This window comes from Strigops habroptila, chromosome 3 (assembly GCF_004027225.2).
Source record: "Strigops habroptila isolate Jane chromosome 3, bStrHab1.2.pri, whole genome shotgun sequence".
Taxonomy (NCBI): Eukaryota; Metazoa; Chordata; class Aves; order Psittaciformes; family Psittacidae; genus Strigops; species Strigops habroptila.
In genome coordinates, this window is record NC_044279.2 from 64,792,880 (window position 1) to 64,814,135 (window position 21,256).

Consider the following 21,256-nt stretch of genomic DNA (forward strand, 5'->3'; position numbering starts at 1 on the left):
TTCCCCCCATCAGCTGTTTTCTGTTCCTCACACAAAAGGCAGCAAACCCCTCCTAATTGCAGGAGCCCTCCACCTAACAGACCCTGCTCTCCGGGCCCTCCTCCCCAGGAACTGGGGGAGAACTGGGGCACAATAGGAAGGAGCCCGGCTAAAGGGAATAGATCTGTTAAATTAACGCATTTTCTGTCAACCAAATCAGCTGCCCCTAGTGCTATTGTTGGTGAAACAATGGAGACCCCAGGAATGGGCACCCATTAAAAGGAACAAGCCTGCTGAAAGGATACACTCTGAGGCACAGCCTTGTGTGTTTAACAGGATTCTCTACTGTAAGGAAGGAGGAATCACTAGGCTGCATTGTTCCCACCACCACAGCAGATGCTGTTGCTTCTGGTAACGAGGAGGGGGAAAAAAATAAGAAAAAAATAATTTCGCATCTACCTACAATAAGGTTTACATGATAAACTTTTAATTCGGGAACTTTTAACTCCCTGGCTGTTGCCATTTCTGCCTATAGCCCTTTTCTTGAGGAGATTTTTGCCTGAAAGAAGTCTATGAAAGCATCCATTGCCATTACAAAAGTTAATTCTTCACCCTTCATGCAGGCACTTAACAGATGCCAGGGGCAGAATGGCACAGCTCTGCCGGCATTATTCCCTGGGAGAGAAAGACCGCAGTTAAGCAGGTCTACATATAAAGCTGCAACACTTTAAAGGTGTTACTTTTAGCTGGTTTGGTTAGAGCAAATTCCAAAAGGAACAAACTTTTGAGGCCTAATTTAGATGCACTATGCAGTAGTTTACATCAGCTGCATTGAACTGGTACAGGTTTGTGGTAGTCGAGTCTCTGTAAACAAAGCAAACTGCAAAGTCATATTAAAGCTGCTACACAAAACATTTCCCCCCCCACAAGCCAGGGAAGATTTGCACCAGATTATTTTAAGTTGTTTTTTTAATAAGTTCAGCTTAAACCATTAAACTTGTGGGTGCACAAACACTTTGGCTAACACCAGACATGATTTTCAGAGTCAGCTGCACTAGCAGAAGAAGTAATTGCCTCCAACTACTACCACCAGAGAAAATCTGTAATATCAACTCCCATGTACTCCATCCAAATCTCCAAAACTCTTATCGTGTTCCTCTTTCTTCTGCCTTCGGCTGCTACAGTCATTCCCCAACTCCCCTGTCACCTAACTAGGATCCATTCAAAATGTTGCTGTCAAAATAAGCTTCCTTATCCATTGTTCAGACGCCCTTTGGCTTCGTGCAGTCACTTCTTGTTTCTTTTCATAGGCTTAAGATAATGTTTTAACCCACATATCAGCCTCCTGAACTACCTATTCCTTCTTTTTGTATCCAATTACACTAGAGTCTCATTATATAAAATGTAAACACTTGTTAAAAAGTTTAAGATCTACAGTTGGGAAAGATGTGACTTGCATTTAAAATGGAAACTGACATAATGCTTTCCAATTTGCAGACCACTTGAAACAACAGCTCTGAGAAGTATCTCTCTGCCTCCCCCTGCATTAATCTCAATGAACTCTAGAGCCCAATACTGACATGTAGAGTGTTAATGATTCTATTATGAACAGAATAACTAAGGCAGCAAAAGTTGAAGATCAGCAAAGTAAGAACAGCAGTTCTTAACAGCTGGAACAGACGTGGGGAGAAGGACGGGGTACTGCCAAAGCACCTAAACCGAACAGTGGATGGGACAGGTAGAAAGAACAGTAAAAACAGCACTAACCCTCCATTTTGTTTTGTTTTTTAAACTTGATTTTCAAACAATTTTCAAACAACGAACACCCAGCTCATGTCCTCTACTATGACGAAGCTGATGCTGCTTGTTGGAAGCACAGCCACCGCAGAGTGACTGTGGTATATAATCCAAATTCACACAGAGGTCCAGAAGCAGGTCTCTCCACACAATGGGACACTTTTTCTTTTCAGTATGTCTGAAGTCCATCATTTTTTCCATCATGACTTACTTGCCATACAGCACCTCTCCATGCACTGCCAATTACTCTACCTTTCCTCAGACAATGTGCTCTTTCTAAAGCCAGGTCATTTGTGCAAGAGTGAAGTTTTAGCGAGCAGATCTATTGTTTCGCTCTTGTTTCAGGCATTCAATGCTCCCTTCCACTTTAACATTGCCTACCACCCATGGGCAAAGGGCAAGAGGGATGGACATCCTATGCCATTCTACTGAAAAAGCATTTAAACCAACTCAGACTTACCCTCTTATGAGTAGAGCTGAGCTACACGAATTCACTGATATTTTTGTCAGCTTGCAGCACCTACTTGTTGTGTTGATCTTAATTAGATTTTAAATTCTTCTGAGCAGAAACTACCTGGCCATTTTAGCTATCATACAACATGTAGATGCTGTACATGCTACTGTAATACAAATAATGCAGCACTAGACCAGAATAGCTATAGAGGGGTGAAGGCTCAGCACTATACAATTAACCCCATACCAACCACTGACAGAACAGGAAGGTTGTGATGTTCTGGTATCACAGATCACAAGGGATCCACCTGGATGGCACAGAGCAAGGGGCTCCACAGAGTAATTTCAGCGGGAACTAACATGACAGGACAGTGGAGGTCAAAGCATGCTCAGCCATCCTGTCCACACTAGGAAAAAATTCTAACACATTTAGAGTTTAACACGTTAAAAAATGGTTTTTGCCTTTAAAGCTGTATCTGGTTTGCACAGATAGAAGAAACCCTGTTCTTTGCTCTCTCCTTCAGATGGCCAGATCACAGCTCTCCCTCTCTCCACACTCTTCCTCCTCCTGGGAGACCCACGGGAGCAGTAGCAGTTGCTGGTTTGTAACAGCCACATCGTACTCCTAACAGAAAGAGCCTGTTCAAGAACCGACATGGCAGATACCGCACTTCAGGAGGAAAAGGTGTGCAGGAGCAGCAGTGCCCTGCCTGTGGGCAGGAGGAATGTATCTAAAGGTAGAGCCAGAGCCCAAAGTGCTAGGAAGGGGCAAGAGGCAAGGAAAAGCATCTTAAAGCCATAGTGAAGTTAACAGCAGAGGCAATTTGCCCAAAGGCGCTTTTAAAAACCACAGGAAAAGATTTATGTTTTCCCTGTGTAATGTGGCTTTCCCCCCTTTTCCAAATAAACTAAGTTAACAACGTTTTGACTATTTTCAAGCGCATTCTGGAAAGTCACCTCCCCTCGACCTACCCAGGCAGAAGTTCCTAAATGTTTTAGCCCATAGCTCCTGAGAGCACATGCCAAAGAGCTGGGTGGCCACGCCATGCTGGCTTCTGTCCAGTGTTTTCAAGTTGCGCTGAAATATGGTTGAAAACGTTAAATATTCCCCTAATATTTTCGATGCAAACAAACCCTACAGCTGCCAGGAAGATATTTCAGTTGCAGAGGTGAGGGCACATGGCCAGGAGACACTTTGTCATGAGACTTGTCCCACATTACAGTCCAGACTTGAAGAGGGAAACAAATCACTCCCTATCATCACCTGCACTAACTTAAGCATGGAAAGCATCCTTTCTGTCCATCAAGGCAATGCCTCCCAAAAAAATGATGGATGTGTCCTGGACAGCCAGACCTTCTGCTGGAGTACTGTTAGAATGGGGAAGGATGAACTCACTCGATGCAGATTTTACAAACCACTGAGAAAGCAGCCACGACATCCAAGCCAACACAACTGAAAGCCCACTTTTGAAGTGGCATGCAAGTTTTATACAGCAGATGGCCGACAAGGCAGCCATTTAAAAGGGGAGGAGGATGAAAAAAGACAAGACCCACCCCAGCAGGCAGAAGCACTCTCTGCCATCCTCAGAGATCCACGTGAAATCACGGCATGAAGCCGAACACATCCCAGAGCACCCGCTCCTGGCCCACTGAACTTTTGACCCGCTGGCAGTAGCTGAACCCCTCCTGAGCCCATCGCCGGGTGATGCTGCGGCGGAGGTTTGAAAAGAGGAGCCCTGCGCCTCATCAGGCGCCTGCATCTGCTGGAGCCAGCATGGGGGCTGGCTGTGCCCACCCCCTCCCCAAACAATGCCCAGGGCCCGGCCTGATGGATGCGCTTCTTTCTTTCAGTTTCGGACACCCCTTCCCTATAGTCTCTGGCTACACACTGGTCCAGCAAGGAGAAAAACAAAACATCTGCTTCCCAGCTTTCTGACATCCAGCTGCTGACGGCAGCCCCGCATCTGGAAGCTTCACTTTCTTTTGGTCCAATAAGTAGAGAGAGAAAGGTTTGCATTTGAAAAGAAAAAAGAGGAAAGCTCCATGCTGCTTCTCTGTGCTAAAGCCCCAAACTTCTCGAATACCATCAGCAAATCTGCTCGGCACGGGAGGGATGGGTCCAGATGGCCTATCATTACCGAGCCTCCCAGTTAGCTACGGGCAGACCCACCAGAAGAAAAAAAATATCAGTTGGGGGGGGGGAGAAAAAACCAAGAAAATACCTATGGCTTTAAAAAGAAAAAACAATACACCAAAACATATTGGAAGATCGGGTTTTGTCTGGTTTGGGGACTAGAGACTGTAGCAGTGAAACCTTAACCTCACCGCCTGCTAAAACTGGAGGGAGGGAGACAGAGAGAGAGAGAGCAAGGAGGGGTATTTGTTACAAGCAGAATTCAGGTTTGTTTAAAACTTTCCCTTGTTGTAACAATGTTGTAAGAGTTTAGCACCAGGCTCCCCTCTGGAGATACACAAGTATCAGAAAAAGGAAAAAAAGAAAAAGCCACCAAACTAGGATTTAACTTGGGAGGAGCTCAGCCGTCCTAGGAAGAAGGGGGTACCCTCCAAGAGCCGACTGCAGCCAGAATAAGGCATCCCTTAGCAATACCGGGCAGAGCCAGACAGATGTTTGCTGCAAAGCTCCGGGAGCCTGGGCATGACCATCCTCTCGCTGACACTCTCTGAGCCTGAGATCTCCATTCCTGTTTCCACACACGAGAAAGCAGGTTCACTCAAACCACCTGTTTTACTTTGCAACCAGATGGACCCAGGTACTCGCCCTGGGTTACCCATGAGGGGCAGTAATTTCTCAACAGCTTGCACTTGGCCACAAGCACCCACCCACATGATAACTGAATCTAAAGCAAGAAAATGTCATTTGTAGATGAGCACAGTTTCAATTTTTGATGGCTGGGTAGGGTTTTATTTCCTCCCATTATTTGCCTCGAGTCCTAGAGTTTCCCCAAACCCTAGAAAAGCCACATCCATTTTATTCACACACCCCTGAAACTCAAAGCCCATCTTGGACGTAGCAGTGTCCAGAATGGGAACTGGCACTATTAGGTCCAAAACCAAGGAGGGAACCTTCCCTATGCAGCCAAATAAGGTACGAACCAAAAAAGACAGAGAGCAGTACTCTTAGAAAAAAGGGTAAGACTCATCACTGGCCATCAGCTTCACACCACGAACTGTCTGGAGGAAGCTCTTTGTGCAAAGCGCTGTTCCCAGATATCCCTAAAACCAGTGGTGAGACTGGAACAACTATGCCAGGCAACAGGTAACAAGATGGTGAGCTTCAAGGAACAGCAAGTTTTGAAACTGCCTGCACTGGGCTGCTCACACCGTGCTGAGGACGGAGATTTACTCCACATGCCTGAAGACGCTGAGTTCTGACAGCCACATCTGTCCTCTCTCAGCATCCCACTTCTAACCGCGATTCCTACCGTCCCTCGCACCAACACCATCCTTCCAAGCCTGTTCCTGCCGAGCCATCCATGTGCACCAAAGTGGTTTTGAGGGCAATGTTTTCTATGTGCTGCTTCTGTGCTCTGCAACACCCCCAGCACCAACCCGCATGCACCCCTCCTCGCCCTGGGCATCCCTCCCCCCCTCCCCAAAAAAGCAACTTCATTTGTTCCGAGTGATGTTAACTTCCACCTCCACCCTAAGCGTGCTCCGGGAAGCAAAGGGGAGCCCACATTTACTTCATTTGTGAAGCAAGCCAGATGCTAATTGCCTCCAAAGGTGAAAGGCTAGTGCCTTGGCTCCTTTATCATTGTAAATTCAGGTTCCTTCAAGACTTTGCGCTGCCGGGCCCGGGGAGCCTCCCCCTTTACTGGTTTGGCATCAATAGGAGGGGGAGGGGAGTTCCCTTTCGCAAGAAGTTGCATCATTGCGAGACCTTATCCCCTCTCAAGATTTCGCACCGCAGAAGGGATTCCCCCTCTTTAGAAATTCACATCCTGCTCGAGGAGTTTTGCTCTTTAAGGCTTCGCGCATCCCACTGAACTTTTAAGCATCTTTGGAATTCGCGTTCACGGGGCAATTACTGCCTTTAAAGAAAAAAAAAAATAAATAAAAACACACGCCGCCACGTTATTCACCCGGGTTTATTGCCAACGCGCTGGCAAGAATAGCTTTTCACAGCAAGCACAAAAGATTTCCTACCAGGACGCACTTTGTTTGTAACGTTTGTAGCCGGAGCACAAAATATTTACGGAGCATTAGCCAGGCGCGCAAAAGTAAGAATTAAAATAATAATGAAAAAACCAACACCCCTCCCCAAAAAAATCCAAAACCAAACCCACACGGGAAAAGTGGGCAGGAAAGTGGGGAAGCCGAGAGTTTGCCCTACGCGGGGAGCAGAGGCGGGTGGGCGACCGGCGGGGAAGGCTCCGTCGCTGCCGCGGAGCCTCCGCGGAGCCGCACAATGCGCGGCGCGGTGCCCCGCGGAGCAGCCCAGCACGCCGGGATGCGGAGAACGGCTGCACCGCCCGCCGCGGCGGCGACTCTTCGAACACACACACCCTCCCTCCACCACCACCGGCACCGGCCAGGTGGGAACCGACACCCTCCCTTCAACAAAAGGAACCAACTTGGGCACAGGCTGAGCGGGCTGGGGACCCCCCCAACAAGAGCCGCGGGGACCCCCGGGGATGGCGGGGGGTCACCAGGCCGGGCCCGCCTCTCGCCGCCACCATTTTGGGCACGGGGGACCCGCCGCCGGCTCCGTGCCGACTCCGTCCCCCCCCGCCACCTTTGTGTGCGGACACCGGCCCGGCGGAACAATGCGGCCCGGCGGCGGCCGGCCCCGCTCCGCCCGCGGCTGCCCCGCCGGGTCCGGAGCCGGAGCCGAGGGAGGTCTTGCCCGCAGACGCCGCCGACGCCGCACCGGGACGGGCGCGCCGAAAGTTTGCGAGCGCGCCCGGGAGGGACACGGGGAAGTTGTTGCATCTGCCGCGGGCAGAGGGGAGCACCCGCGCTGCATCGCGCCGGGATCCAGCGGCTCACCGGGGCAAAGTAGGGCTGGGGGGTGCCGGAGGAGCGGCGCGCGGGAGCCGCCGTGCCGCGGGAGCGCAGCGGGGACGGCGCCGCGGCACGGCAACAGCCCGCGGGCTGGGGCGCGGAGCGACCGTCCGGCGGCTGCCCTCCGGGGCGCGCACGGTGCGGGGAAACGGCGTCCGCGGGGGCTCTCACCTCGATCTCGAAGTCGGGCAGGCGGAAGGCGGTGCGGAAGAGGGAGCAGAAGTGCGCGATGGCCGGGACTTCCCACCAGGAGCGGAGCTCATCCAGCGCCACCGCCGCCTCCGGGCCGCCGGTGCCGGCCACGCCGCCGCCGCCGCAGCCGCCGTCCTCCTCCGGGCACATCTCCCGCGGCCGCCAGCCGGCTGCCTGCCTGCCCGCTCGCTCGCTGCCTCACTCCGCGGGCGGCTGCGTGCCGCCGCCGCTCGGCGCTGCGGCTCCGCCCGCCCCCCGGCGCCACGCCGCTCAGCGGCCGCCCCCCGGCGGCCCCGCGCTGCCCCCTCGCTGCCGACCGCGCATGGGGCGGCTCGGCGCCGGCGCGGGGGCGCTAGGGCCGGCGGGGGCGCTGCTGCCGCTGCTGCCTCTGCTGCCGCCGGCCACCGCCGCTGCGCGGGCCCATCCTCCGCCGCCCGCCCGCGCCCTGCAGGGCAACCGCCGCGCCGCCGGGAACAGATGGGCCCGGGGTGGAAGGGGGGGGGGACGGGACGGGGACGGGGACGGAGAACGGGACACCCGGCGGGGAGGGGCGGGCCGGCGGGGCGGGGCGCAGGGAGTGGACAAAAGGCGTGAGGGCGGGGTGGGGGCTCCGCGGCCATGCACGAGGACGGGGCGGAGCCGGCGCCCATCACAACAACAGGCCCTCCGCGCCCGCCCGGGCACGCCTACCGGGGCGGGGACACCGGCCGGGGCACGGGGACGGGCCGTGTCCCGGTCCTTGCATAGGGTGGAAGCGGCACCACAGCCTCGCCTCCGCGGTGCCCGCCCGCTTCCCCGCCGGAGCGAGGCGGCGGGAAGAGGTGGCCTGGGCTGAGCCCCTCGCGGAGGTCTCGAGGAGCCACCTCCCCCAGGCTGCGGCCTGCCCCCCGCCTCAGCCCTTCACCCCGCCCTAGCCCTCGCCTCAGCCCCTTCCCGCAGCCCCGGCGGAACTCCTGCTCCAGTCCCCAGGGCATTGGGACTAGCCGTCGGGCTGCCAGGACAGTGCCTCAGCCCCACTGCAGGGCTGTGTCCCAAGCGCGTTGGTGCGGTGGGGAGATGCTGGGGCTGGCTCCTGGGGGAATCCCCATCCCTGGAAGTGTTCAAAAGATGTGTAGATGAGGCCCTCAGTAACGTGGTTTAGTGGTGGACTTGGCAGTCCTGGGGTAACGGTTGGACTTGGTGATCTTAAAGGTCTTTTTCAACCTAGTTGATTCTATGGGTGCACTGAAGGGGGATCCCTCCGGGATTTCTGTTCACACTTGGTATTTTTGAGTGAGGGAGCCCAAGCAGCACTTATTCTCCACATGCTGCTGTGGCTGCCACAAGGAGTCAGACACCTTCCTCTGCCCTGAGGTGTTTCACTGTCTCACCCCTACACTCAGCATCTCCATTTCTCCTGGCTCTGAAAAGAAGAGGGTAATGCTGCCCTATTTTGAAATCTGTTATGGAAAAACATTCAGCGACAGAAAGGTATTACCTCCTCCTGGGGCTGCCCTAGTGAGACGTAAGAGCTTCAGTGAAACACCAGGCAGCTGTAACTTTGCATGCTGTCACTGCATCACTTTACAACCTCTCAGTTTGCCTCCGAAATCCACCTTCAAAACAGTCGCAAAGTATCACTGTGCACAGCTGCACCAGCTTAGGATCTTACCTCCAGTGAAACCAGTATGAAGCTGGAGTTTAACCACAGTTTAGGAATTCCTTCCTTCTACTCCTTCCTGCCTTCTTCTGGCTGGGGCTGGTTTTATACCAGTCCCACTTTTCCCAGCCTTTCCTTTCCTGTATTTGGTTAACTTTCTTATTTTTAGCCTCTCCCCTTCACACCTTGCATTCCGTTGCTGTTTCCAGTGCCATCTCCACGTATCTGAGTGTGATGGGCTGCTGTTTGTGAATTCACACGCTCAGCACAGGACAGCAGAACAGCGATGTGCAGAGCTCAGGTAATTAGTCCAGAACTGATGAGACTAATCCCACAGCCTAGTGACCATCAGCGTGGATGCAAGGAAGCAGTGAAATGCCTGAGGTGGCGTAGGAGGGGGAATGGGACCTTCCCTTTTGGAAACAACCTGAAGATCGGCTGGATCCAGCTGAGGGGAAACCACACTGCAGATGCCCTGCTCTGTCTCCGACTTGGAGGCATCAGGGAGGGAAAGGCCAGTGGCATCAGTCAGTGTCATCATATTGCTGCTGAGCTAATACCAGCTGACACAGAGCAGTCTGATATTTCAGTCTGCAACCTCAAGCACGTACTTTTGAGGCTCTCAGGGTTTCCTCTCCCTGCTGCCCTTCCAAATGAACTCTTCAACAGAGAATAGGCGAAGGCATAAGCTCTGCCGTGCCCTAGGCCACTGCCAAACAGCCTGACCCAGGAAAACTTTGGCCAAGGGTGGGAACAGCTACTTTAGAGAAGAAACATATCAAGAGACAGCAGTGCTGCTTGGCAAGAATGAACAAGCTCTAATTTCATTGCCCTTTTTCATATTGCAGGATCAAGGGATACCCAGCAAAACTGGAAGGAAGCAAATTTAAAATGGTGCAAGGAAATATTTGTACCATGTGTAATTAACACATGGCATTTATTACCACAAGGTTTCATTGAGGCCAGGAGATTAGCAGGATTCAGAAAAGGATTAGACATTTATACGGATACTGAAAACATTCATGGTCACATTAGACAGGATATAAATAAATTTTAGAAGGGATATAAACTGTCAGGCTTCAAGGCACAACATCTCCACTAACTGATGGAAAGGGATTAGGGAGAAACTTCCCTTGTGGGCAGGTTATTCTATAATTGTCCACTACGGGGTTTCTCACACCTTTCTTTGAAGTATTAGAGAGCTGCAACTGTTGAAGTGAGAAGACTGGATTAGGAGGGCCACTGGGTTGATCATCTATGACAACTGCTGTGCTCTTTGGGGGGCTGTGAGGGTCACTTGAGAAACGAAGCAGCAAAGAGGATAAGATACTAGAGGTAGCATCAGGCCTCTTATACCATTCCTCAGGCAGAGAGCTCACTCCCTTTGCTGTAAATTTCAACCCACAGCACAGATTTCCTAAGCCTTCCCCACCAAGGTTTTTGCCAAAATGTGCACTGTTTAATTGGTTTATTGGTTATCTTTCTGAGCAGAGTTTTTGCATCTGTTTTCCCCAAAAATCTTTTGACTTCATTGTTCTCAGGAGACCAGTATGTTATACCGAAGCCCTGACTCTGTTTTAAGGCATGACAGCTTGAAGACTTGATCTTGAGTGGGGCAGTGTCTGATCTCTCATGTACTGTATCTGCCTGCACTGGATTAAACCAGTAGCTCCAGCTACAATAGGGTAACTGCTGAGGAGGAGAGTGCAGTCTAACTTACAGTATTTTGTCAATATACAGGATCACTATAAACCACCAATAGGCCTGCATGAGAAATTTTGGGGTGACAAATTCTCACACACAGTTTTCTTTGGGCTAGTTACAGAACTCTGTAGTGTTACTTAATGCCTGATGCGCCCATGGAGCAAACTTTCTGTTCCCTTGCCATGTAAGGGGAGTTGCATTTCTGTCTCACTCTATCCCAACATTCCTCCCTGAATTCCTGTAATGTCCAGCCATGGCTTATCTTACTGCAGCATCTTTGCTTGTTCTTGACACTAGGTCAAATAGTTTTGTAGTATCCCCGCTCTCTATCCCACTAAGAATTCTGTGAACTTTAATGAAGACTCCTAATCTCTCCATCAGAAGAGCTGTACTCCCAATTTTGCCTAACATTTTTGTGAATTAATTTGGCTCCCTCTATCGTCCCCATTATTTCTGTTGGACTGTGTTTACTCTTCCACTGTTCTTTTTAGGCAAGGATGCTGGGGACTGCCTGTGATCACTTAAGGTTGCTTCACTTTGCTATATTCTTACACTGTTCTTAGATCACTTCTTTAGATTTATTAATCAAGCCTAAAAATCTCTGCTCTCCCACTGCTGTTCAAGAGTAGGCACTTGGTGAATACAATGCAGCATTTCCTCTTCTATTTCTCTTTGACAAATATCTCTGTTCACAAATCTGTGTGTTTCTCCCCTTCCAAGCCACCTTCGGTTATGAGTTTGCTATTTGTAACTAACACAACCAAAGCCTTCTCTGACCAGTGTCCTTTCCCAGTATGCTATATTCTTCCTCTCAATCTTTTTTTCCCCCCTAAGCTATTGATAAGACTTCATACACCTATTGATATTTCAACTCAATATCCAATCCTGGCTGTTCACTACCTTCCATACTTAGACTCCTCCACTATCTTCCGTGTGTTTTCTTTTCCTTCCTTCCTATACTGGGTGTAAATTGAGAGCTTGTACCATGTAAAGTCACACTGAGAAAGAACTGAGGCTGATGGACCAAATCAAAGCCTCATGTTTTTGTTGTTCAAAGTCATCTCTGGATTTCTGAGCTTGTTTCCTTGAGAAAAGTCAAATTCAAAGTGCCAAAAGCAAATAAAAAGCTTGTAGGAGATTCAGGGATTAAATGTCCCATTCCTGTATGACAAATCATTTCACTTGGAAACAAGAAAAAGGGAGGAATGTTTTCCACTTTCTCCAGAAAGACCTGCAATATGTGCCCAATTTGGCAAAGCTTAAATGTAATATTAGGTTGATGACAGCCTGTAGCCTGCCCCTGAAAGAGAATGGGTTATTGACAGGTACAGGTCAGCTCCTCAGCAGCTGAAGTGATATTGTAATTGATAAGGATCTCTTTAAAAATAACTTCTTAAATTACTTGCATTTCCACTTCATGGCTTCAAGCCAAAGCATCACTGACTAGGTTTCTATAAGCTACAGGAGAACCTGCAGGCTTCCCTTGTAAGGACCCAAAAACATTTGCAGAAGGACTAGCCAAAACTCAGGTGCTATTCTCACTGGCAGCACATTCTCAGAAGCACGGGGTTTGGGGAGGTTCAGGTTTTCCTAATTCAGAGGAAGTACAAATTAAACCCACCGCGTCTTCAAAACAGAACTTTCTCATTTCATTGTGTGAATTGCTTCAGCTCCCTTTTCTAGCATGTCTGAATTTTATTCCTCCCTTGTATGCGTTGACCTGCCTCAATAGTCTAGCACCAGCAAATCTCTCTGCCTTTGCTTCTTTTCTCTCTTTGAGTGGTGAAGCAGAAGGCAGTTGTGATTTAGCCTACTACTTTCACCCCAAGCCACTTCTACCTGCTAGGACTCTTTGTATTTTGATCCATCTTCAAGTTTCTTGTTCCCTTTTCAAGGCCTCCTGAGTGAAGAGATTTTGTGGTTTACATAGCATGGTTGAAAAGCCTTCTTGAACAGAGCAAAGACTGAAGTGGAGTACTTAGCATTGAGGGGTACATTTCTAATCCCTTGATCTGCCTCTCTGACTCAGACAACAAGTCAAGGAAACTGAGGCACATATAGTGGAAATGCTTTTCTCGGTAGTGGTGGGCCGGAGTCATGGGGGCGGCTGTGGGGATCACAGAAGAGATGCAAAAGCAGGTGAGAAACTTTGCTTCCTGTAACTGAACCAGGAACGTTGAGAGAAGACAGACATGCTGCATTTTGATAATTAGTTATTTTGAGCTACTAGTTGTGATTTTATAAGTAGGGACAGCAGTGGTGCACAAGGGGCTGAAATAAGGCACATGCAAGCCAACAGGAATGGAACAACAGGAAGAATCCTGTTTCTTTGACCAGAAAGTGCTGAAAGAGAGGAAAATAGATTTGAAATAGAGGACATCAGTGCAGTCAAGAGACTGTGTAGGATGAGACAGACACAAGGGATGAGAGAAACTGGCAAATACTTTGAGAGGTGGGAAGTGAAGGAGTCTATATATCTCCTTCCTAATTAGGAAGGAGTATGGAAAAGTCTGTAGTCACAAACACTTGTGGAGTAGAAGGAGCAGGAATGCTGTGAGAAAGAAAGGGAAAGAGCAGGGAGGGGCTGAAAGAGATGGTAAAGCCAGACAGAGAAAAAGGAACAAACACATGGTGAAGGCAAGGTCGAACAGCAGGCTCTGTCAGTGAGTGGAAGGCTGCAGGGTTGAATAAGAAGGTGAGAGAGGATGGTACAAAATGTGAGGTCTGAGCAGCCTAACAGTGTGAAAATTTAAGTTACCAAGAGAAAGGACGAGGGAGCCAGTAAAAAGGAGAGCCAGAGAATGAATGGGGAAGAAATGGGTGGGCGCAGATAACAGCTGCTGAGTGGAGGCATGAGAGAGAACAGGGTCTGCCTGGACAGTGCTGGAAAGTGTGAGAGACAGGAGATGGAAACAGGAGTAGCACAAGAGAAAAAAAGGCTTTCTCCCTTTTTTGGCACTGCGCTGCAGTGAACCAGCTTGCACAAGGTCTGTTGCTGGAGTTGGGTATATGGTATCGATGCAGCTACATTTAAACTTTAGCTAACATAAACAGGGCTGGGACACAGACATTTCTCTTTTCCTTTGAGTAACAAGGAGGCTTGCCATGATTCCTGCAGCCAGTATCATTGGCAACATGGATTTGAGGCTCATTTGCTCAAGAACCTGTTGCTTGGTCAGAATGTATCCTCCAATTTCTCACGTGCTGTTATGCTCTGGAGATTGCAACTGCCAAGGTGTGGTGCACTGTTTATTTTGACTCCTGAACGTACACATTTGACTTGCTCAGTGTACAAGCTAATGTGAAAATAATCACTCCTGCAAACCTGACCTAGCGCCTGAAAAACTGATGGGTGCTCTTTGAAACATCCCAGGTATTTGCTTCACAACACTATTTTCAGCATAGCAAACTGTTGGAAAGTATAAGTAACTTCATGTTACTGAAGTGTAGCCACTCTCTCCATGAAGTACAACATCAGTCACACACATCACCATTGGTTTAGGCAGAAAATCAGCAACATTGTGCCATTTTTAGCTTGCATCAGCTCCGTTATTCAAAAAGCACCTATCTACTGGGAATTTGGCTAGCACCGATGTGGCAAAGCATCCTCTATTATGGCTTTTCTCCTGTGTGCTTTACTGAACTACATATCAAACCAACAGATCTAAGCCTTAGGTCTCAACAGATTTTCTACTCTTAATCCATTGGGCCTGACAACCACAGGTTGTAACTCGATGTTTTGTCCCCTAGAGAGCAACCAACAGGCGAACAATAATTTGTGGCAATGGATTTAAAGCCAGGGAATCTGGATCTTTCCAAATCTTCCCTGAAGAGTAGCACTGAGAGGGGCCCACCACGTACTGTTTGTTTGTGGTCAGCCATGCTCACTGCTGCTGCCGAGCACTGGTCCATACATCTGGCAGAGAGATGAGTGAGACACAGGCTGGCTTGAACAGCCACAAAGCAAGATGAAGAGCTAGCAATCTGCCCTGGAAACCTCGATGGGAAGCTGAGCAGAGAGACAGGCAAACCCAAGCGCTTTCATGTCTCTCCAGGTCTGTTGTCTCTACTGTGGCCATCCGCAGCTATTCCACAGGCAGCAGTGCTACCGCATAAACGACGAGATATTTTAATTGTTTCCAGACCAGCGGTTAGCAATGGTGCTGATACACGTGCTGCGCACTCCAGCACTGGTTCCTACAGACTGTCTCTGAACACCCAGTGAGAGGCTCATTGGGATTCACTGCCACAGCCTGAGCTGGTTTGGCTCAGGTGCAGCACGCTGTGGAGGCCAGGCACTTACAGGCAAAGAGAACAGCCCCAGATGAAATGCAGATGATGCTTGACAGCAGGGCGGTGCTCCATAGCCAGAAGAGCTCCCCATCAGTCACTCCAGGAGAGAAGAACTATGTTCATTGAGGGGAATTAAAAGACCATTTTGCTTACAACCCATAGCAATTCAGTTCTCTGTTCAACACCTTATTAGAGGTATCAAAGCAGCTCTGGCAGTGCAGCTGAAATTTTCTTTGTTGCAACCAGTCTTCTGCAGTCTGGACGTACAGACACGATATGAGGGAAAGCTTGATTTCTTGTCTAAAGTTGTGGCTGCCCCATCCCTAGCAGCGTTCAAGGCCAGGTTGGATGCGGCTTTGAGCAACCTGGTCTAGTGGGAGTTGTCCCTGCCCGTGGCACAGGGGTTGGAATTGGATGATCTTTAAGGTCCCTTCCAACCCAAACCATTCTATGATTCAGAATCATCCTTCGGAATGTGAATCATCATTCTCTGATGATCTCATACAGCTACGAGAGGTGTTGCTGAGTGCCTACCTGCGCAGAGCAAGAGGGTTCCTGTTCAGCATTGGTGCCAAAGCTGTTCTCCCCAAGGAGGTTTCTAGGCCATATTCAGTGTTGATGTTAACCATTAAGTACATACAAATTAAAAAATGGTACGGTTGTGTGCATACCAGTTACTGCAGCCATGGCACGGTTGGAAAGGCAAGACCCAGGATGGCTTAAGCTAATGCGGTCCTTTCCAACACTTCATTTGACACCAACCTGATAGTTGCTTTTCCTGCTTCTGCTACTTCTGTGTAACTCCTGAACGCTAACTTGTTGAGACTTCGCCAGCATCCATTTTCAACCTCACCTATAGTCTGCTTGTCACTGCTGCATTTGGCTAGGGAGATATTAAAATCCCATTCCTTCCATAAAAGTCAACAGAAATTAAGGGTAATTCATTTCTAAATCCTGATAAGAATAGGATACTAGGTTACACTGACGCACAGATCTAGAAATGAGGCAGAGCCTCATGGATAGCTGAGCAGCCGTCCAAACATTAGCAGGGCTGAGTTGTGGTTCCAGCTCTTCCACTGAATTGCTCTGTGCCTCTGTGTAAATCAAGTCATCTATATTTTTCTCATCCATAAAATGGGAATGGTCATATTCAGATACCTCCGGGAAGTTGCAAGGCTTAATTAGTTAATGCTAGTGCCTTGTCAGCTCTCATTACCATGCTATCTCAAGTGTTTATTGCTTTGAAATCGTAAAATGCTACTCAAATGCTAAACATTATTATTCTAGGTGAGGTGGAAAGACTTAATCCAGTTTCTCTGTAAATCCCAACGACAGGGAGTTGACATTCCCAGTAATGGCTTAGGTATGAGGGCTGGCCTATTTGGAAGAAAGTTTTCCTAACATATTACAAAATGTATTTATTTCCAGATCCCTAATGTAACTATTCTTGAACCAGTTTAAGCTGCGCTTTTACTGGTTTGCTGAATTCAACATCTATAATTAAAGTCATTTGGCATAAACACAATTTAACCTGGTTCAGACTCCTCTTTGGTTCCAGTGCAAGGAAAACCGATAGGATCACTTCCTCTGGCAAAAATAATCCAGGCAGGTCTCAATCAGAATAGGGCCCATGAAAGACTTTCAAACCCTATTTGCATGTCAAGTCACTCAGAGAAAAGAGACTGTAGGCGCTTAAAGTGGGGGATGGCTGGCAGATTTGAGGAGTGAAGGGATTTCAAGTGCCCAGCCTCAAAGGGAAAGAGCTAGTGACTAATCCCGTTAGTCATCTCCAGACTTTTCCCAGAACAGTCCTGCTTGTAACTAGGCAGTTTTAAGATACTCAGCTTTTTGTGCTGACCAGTTAAGGGAAAGCCTTAATTCTTCATGGGGGTACAGCCTTGACCTTAGGGCTATTTCTGTTAGCGCCACATTGCATTAGAACAGACTTGAGATGCTGGCAGAGGGGCCAAGGAGCTGCCTTCACCCCTTCTCACCCCAGCCTCTGCAGTAGCTGTGCCTACTGAGGTGGGGGTGCCTGCCTAGCCAAGGGATGATGGCCAGCTTGGAAAAGGCAGGCAGGGGTGTGAACTTAAGCCATGTGATGTATTTAGGACAGGCCACACAACACAGCAGCTGATCACCTCTCTTGGTCACTAGTACAGTTTGCACCAGCAGTGCAGAAATAGAAAGAAAAGACCTGTTCGCACCATTAGTGACACTATCAACCATTGACTCCTCCAGCTGGTTTTCATTTACTACCTCTCATCAAACACTTGAGGCTCAGCTCCAGGGTTTCCCATGCTAATAGCATGTCAATACAAGCTGCTAGCATTCCTTACAGTCAGGCATTAAGCAGGAGGGATGCTGTAGGCTCCTGAACAGAGATCTGATAAATAGATCCCAGTTATGGCCAGAGGAAGCTCTAGGCTTCAGTCCCCAGCTCCCCAAACAGCTCTGCTAATGCACCTCCACTTTCCCCTGAATTCAAGATGAGGATCCTGCTGCAAAAGACCTGGCTGTGGTGGAATGGTTGCTCCTGCAGAAGCACTTGAATTGTTTTAAAACTGTGACTTGATGGAAATACAAGTAGATGTGTAATGGGGAAAGACATGCATTGGTAGGGAGAAGGGCCAACTGACTTGTTCTTTCTTCTGCAGTTAGTAGCTTTCAAGTTTTGGGTTTCCCGCATCCAGCCTTCCTGGTTCATCCTCCTGCCTAAGCCTCATTTTCCTGCTGGGAAGAGAGGGATGTATGCCAGCAGCTATGTCTGTCTGCCTTAGCACCCAAGATGTTGTCTGCCCTGCTAGACCATGGCATCAAAAAATTCAACTGCTTTAAGTTAAAGTGGTATATAATCATCTAGACAAACAATCCAATTTGCAAAAGTACCAGCACCTAGCCACCCTGCCAGTTACCTGGGTGGCCATATTTCCCTTGCCTGCTCCCAGTGATATGCAGACAAAATGGGGTAACTTTACTGGCATCAGTAAGAGTGACTCCACTTCATGTTCTGGGTGAGGGCAGAATCAGCCCCTGCACTCCAAAATGTAGCAGCAAGGCTTTTATACGTTTGGACAAAGCCCCCCAGGGAACTGGTGTATGGAAATAAAAACCATTATGCTTTATAAATAGAGAAGAAAAAAGGCTTGGGGGTTAAAATATGAAGTGGTCAAGATATTAACCTTCTCATTTAGATGCCATGGTCACTAAATTATGATGCATGTCTCCTTCCTCTTCCTCCAAAGAACAGGCCTTAGGAGTGGCTGAGGGAACTGGGGTTGTTTAGCCTGGAGAAAAGGAGGTGGAGGAGAGACCTTGTCACTCTCTACCACTACCTGAAAGGAGGTGGAGGGAGGTGGGTGTTGGTCTCTTCTCCGAAGTAATAAGTGATAAGATGAGAGGAAATGACCTCAAGTTGCACCAGGGGAGGTTTAGATTGGATATTAGAGAAAAATTCTTCACCTAACGGGTTGTCAAGCATTGGAACAGGCTGCCCAGGGAAGTGGGTGAGTCACCATCCCTGGAGGTATTTAAAAGATGTGCAAATGTGGCACTTACTTAGAAACATGGTTTAGTGGTGGACTGGGCAGTGCTAGGTTAATGGTTGGACTTGATGATCTTAAAGGTTCTTTTCCAACCTAAATGATTCTATGTATGATACTGGTCCATTATGTGAACAAGCAATAAGCCGTAATTAATCCAGCTCTGAAAATGTGATCAAATACCCACAATGAGTCACAGCTGAGCCAGAGGGGGTTAAGGAGCTTAAATCAGCCAGCCAGTGCACCAGGAAAATAGCAGATCCTCCCACTGCCTCCTGTCACCCCACCCAGCAAGGGCTGTCCCCACAAGTGACATGAAGCATGCTGCCTCACATGGACTCCACGGGGATAAAGCTCAGTTCATGTGAGCTCTTGTAAGGTGGGCTGGCTCTGAATGGGACAGGAGGCCTCCAATGGAGACCCAGGAGAGCACGGAAAGTGGGTCCAGAGTCAGCAGGCTTAACTCTGTGCCACCACTCAACCAAGAGGTGCACAGCGCTGTGAGGCAGATATGCATTTGGGAAGGGAAAGGGAACGGAGTTTCCAGAGATACTATCTTTTAAGATATAATATTGAATATAGGTTCTAGCTGGTCCTGGTAGTTAAAAATGCCCTGGCAGTGGTTGCGCACATGTACTCTGGGCAAATTGCAACCTAAGCAATTGCATTTTGCTTGTCTTAAAGCAATTCCAGATAGCTTCAGCTGGAGGAAAAATTAATCTTCCCCTTCCCTGGTGAAATGTGCCCTGCTGTGCAAGGTCTATGCTAGAGGCAGCTGGTCCGCTGGTAGGAGGGGAAACAGCTTGTTAGTACACACTGTGGAGATGCTTCTGAGTGGAATGTTATGTGCTTTTGCTCAGCGGTCAGAGCGGACAGGGAAATGTCTCCAGAGACAAGATGGGTCCTGCAAGTTCCATTCAGGGAAGTGGCAGCGCACAGCTCTGATGTTCCGAGATGTGTAGATGGGGCAGACCACCTTGTCCTGGCCCACATGGCTTCCAATTCCTGCTCTTTCCCAAACACACTGCTTGGGCATGTGTTCTCTGTGAAGCGATTAGATAGGAGAAAACCCTCCTCAGCACAGGGAAGATGTGGCACAGAAATGCTCTCTTGCACACCTCAGCTGGGAGATTTATGGCACGCAGTTCATACATCACAAGACCATGCCCATCCTGCTGCTCCTGTGGGTGAGACTACAAAGAGCAGAGAAACAAAAGCTACCCTTCTCTTTACAGAGTATCATCTGCCAAGAAGCATTGCTTAGCTGCTAGCCATACTTCATGTTCAAGTCTACTGTTCTTTGATCTAGCAGTTGTGAAGACGCAGGAGCTGGGCTGGCATTTTTTGGGTGCACATATTGAGCCATACCCCACTCAGGCACCTCCCACCAAACACCTGCGTGTGTTTGGAGTGAAATGGGGTGGGGAGCACGTCTCCAAGCCAGCACATGTAGAGCAGTGGTGAAGAGGCAGCAGCGTAGGCTTCAGCACAAAGTGGACCAACCTACTCGAGTATCAGTGACAAGCATCCTCACTCCTGTTACTACTCCTCCTCGGCTGGTGAGCTGGCAGCTAGTGTAGGTGTGCCTGTGCTTTCCAGAGTCACCCTCATTTGGCTGTGTAGGCACACCTCATGTCAGCAGTCTCCAGTCTTGGCTGGCCCAAGGGCACAAGCAGTAACGCACTGCAGGCAACACTCTGCTTCCCTACCTTTGTTGGAAGCAGGAACGATGCCAACGGAGGATAAAGCATTTGCTGATTACAAACACCTGAAGAGCTGATTTTTTGTGGGACCTACTGAACCAGCTTTTTGGTTGGGATGTCAATATACAATCTTTTGGGCATTCTCTAATTTAAACTTCTAAGTAGTCACTGCATCTTGCAGTAGTGAACCCTTTTCTCAGCTCATTTCCTCTTTGGGTCCATCGGCATATAACCTTTGACTTCAGCTTGTGCTCTCCCATTGGCCCTGTGACCACAAGTACCTGATTCCGGTGAGCTCTAGGCTGAGGAGACCACCTAAAAGATTTCTGTTTCCGTGTGCCCAGCTTTCTAAGGCCTCAGAAAGAGGTCCCGCATAAGGCCACTGTTTCCTGGGGAGTCTTTTTGCTTAAAGAGGCAAAACTTCACTATGTTTCTTTCCCTTCCCTCTCTTTCTGATGTAAATAGAGTATTTAAATATCCATCACAACTCTACCCTCACCTTTCTAAAGCAAGTGCTTTTCTCAACTGATTTATCTTTCCGGTGAGAGAAGGGTAATGTTGTTCTGAAGTAGCATCATAGGAATCAAGTTGAAAGCAAAACCAGGAAAAAAATCCCTTAGCAAAACATTTGTAAACCAACAGTGCTATTAAATATAAACCAAACTGACATCCAAAATTCCCCTGCAGTCTTCCCAAATCCGACTTTGAAGACCATAGTGGGGAAGAAAGAAAAGTAAAGATTACTTGAGATAAAAGAGAAACCAGCCAAACTAATTCCTTTGATCCAGCTGAGAAGAAAATACAGGAGGGACAGAACTAGCATAAATAGTAACCTTTTTTTAACACTATGAGTTTTAGTATTCCAAACTGCTGTTAGTATAAGTGACCACTACACCTCAAGATCGCTACCTGTGAAATGAAGATGTTAA

The 21,256-nt window shown here is 48.7% G+C and overlaps 1 protein-coding gene across 1 annotated transcript in view; it reads right to left on the reverse strand.

Moving 5' to 3' along the window:
* Window positions 1-7,598, reverse strand: part of LOC115605764 (cat eye syndrome critical region protein 2) — a 96,133-nt gene extending 88,535 nt beyond the window's left edge. The window contains exon 1 of the mRNA XM_030480682.1: window positions 7,426-7,598. Coding sequence (XP_030336542.1) covers window positions 7,426-7,596 — 171 coding nt within the window. The 5' untranslated portion in view covers window positions 7,597-7,598. The remainder of the gene's footprint in view (window positions 1-7,425) is intronic.
* Between the last annotated feature and the right edge of the window lie 13,658 nt (window positions 7,599-21,256).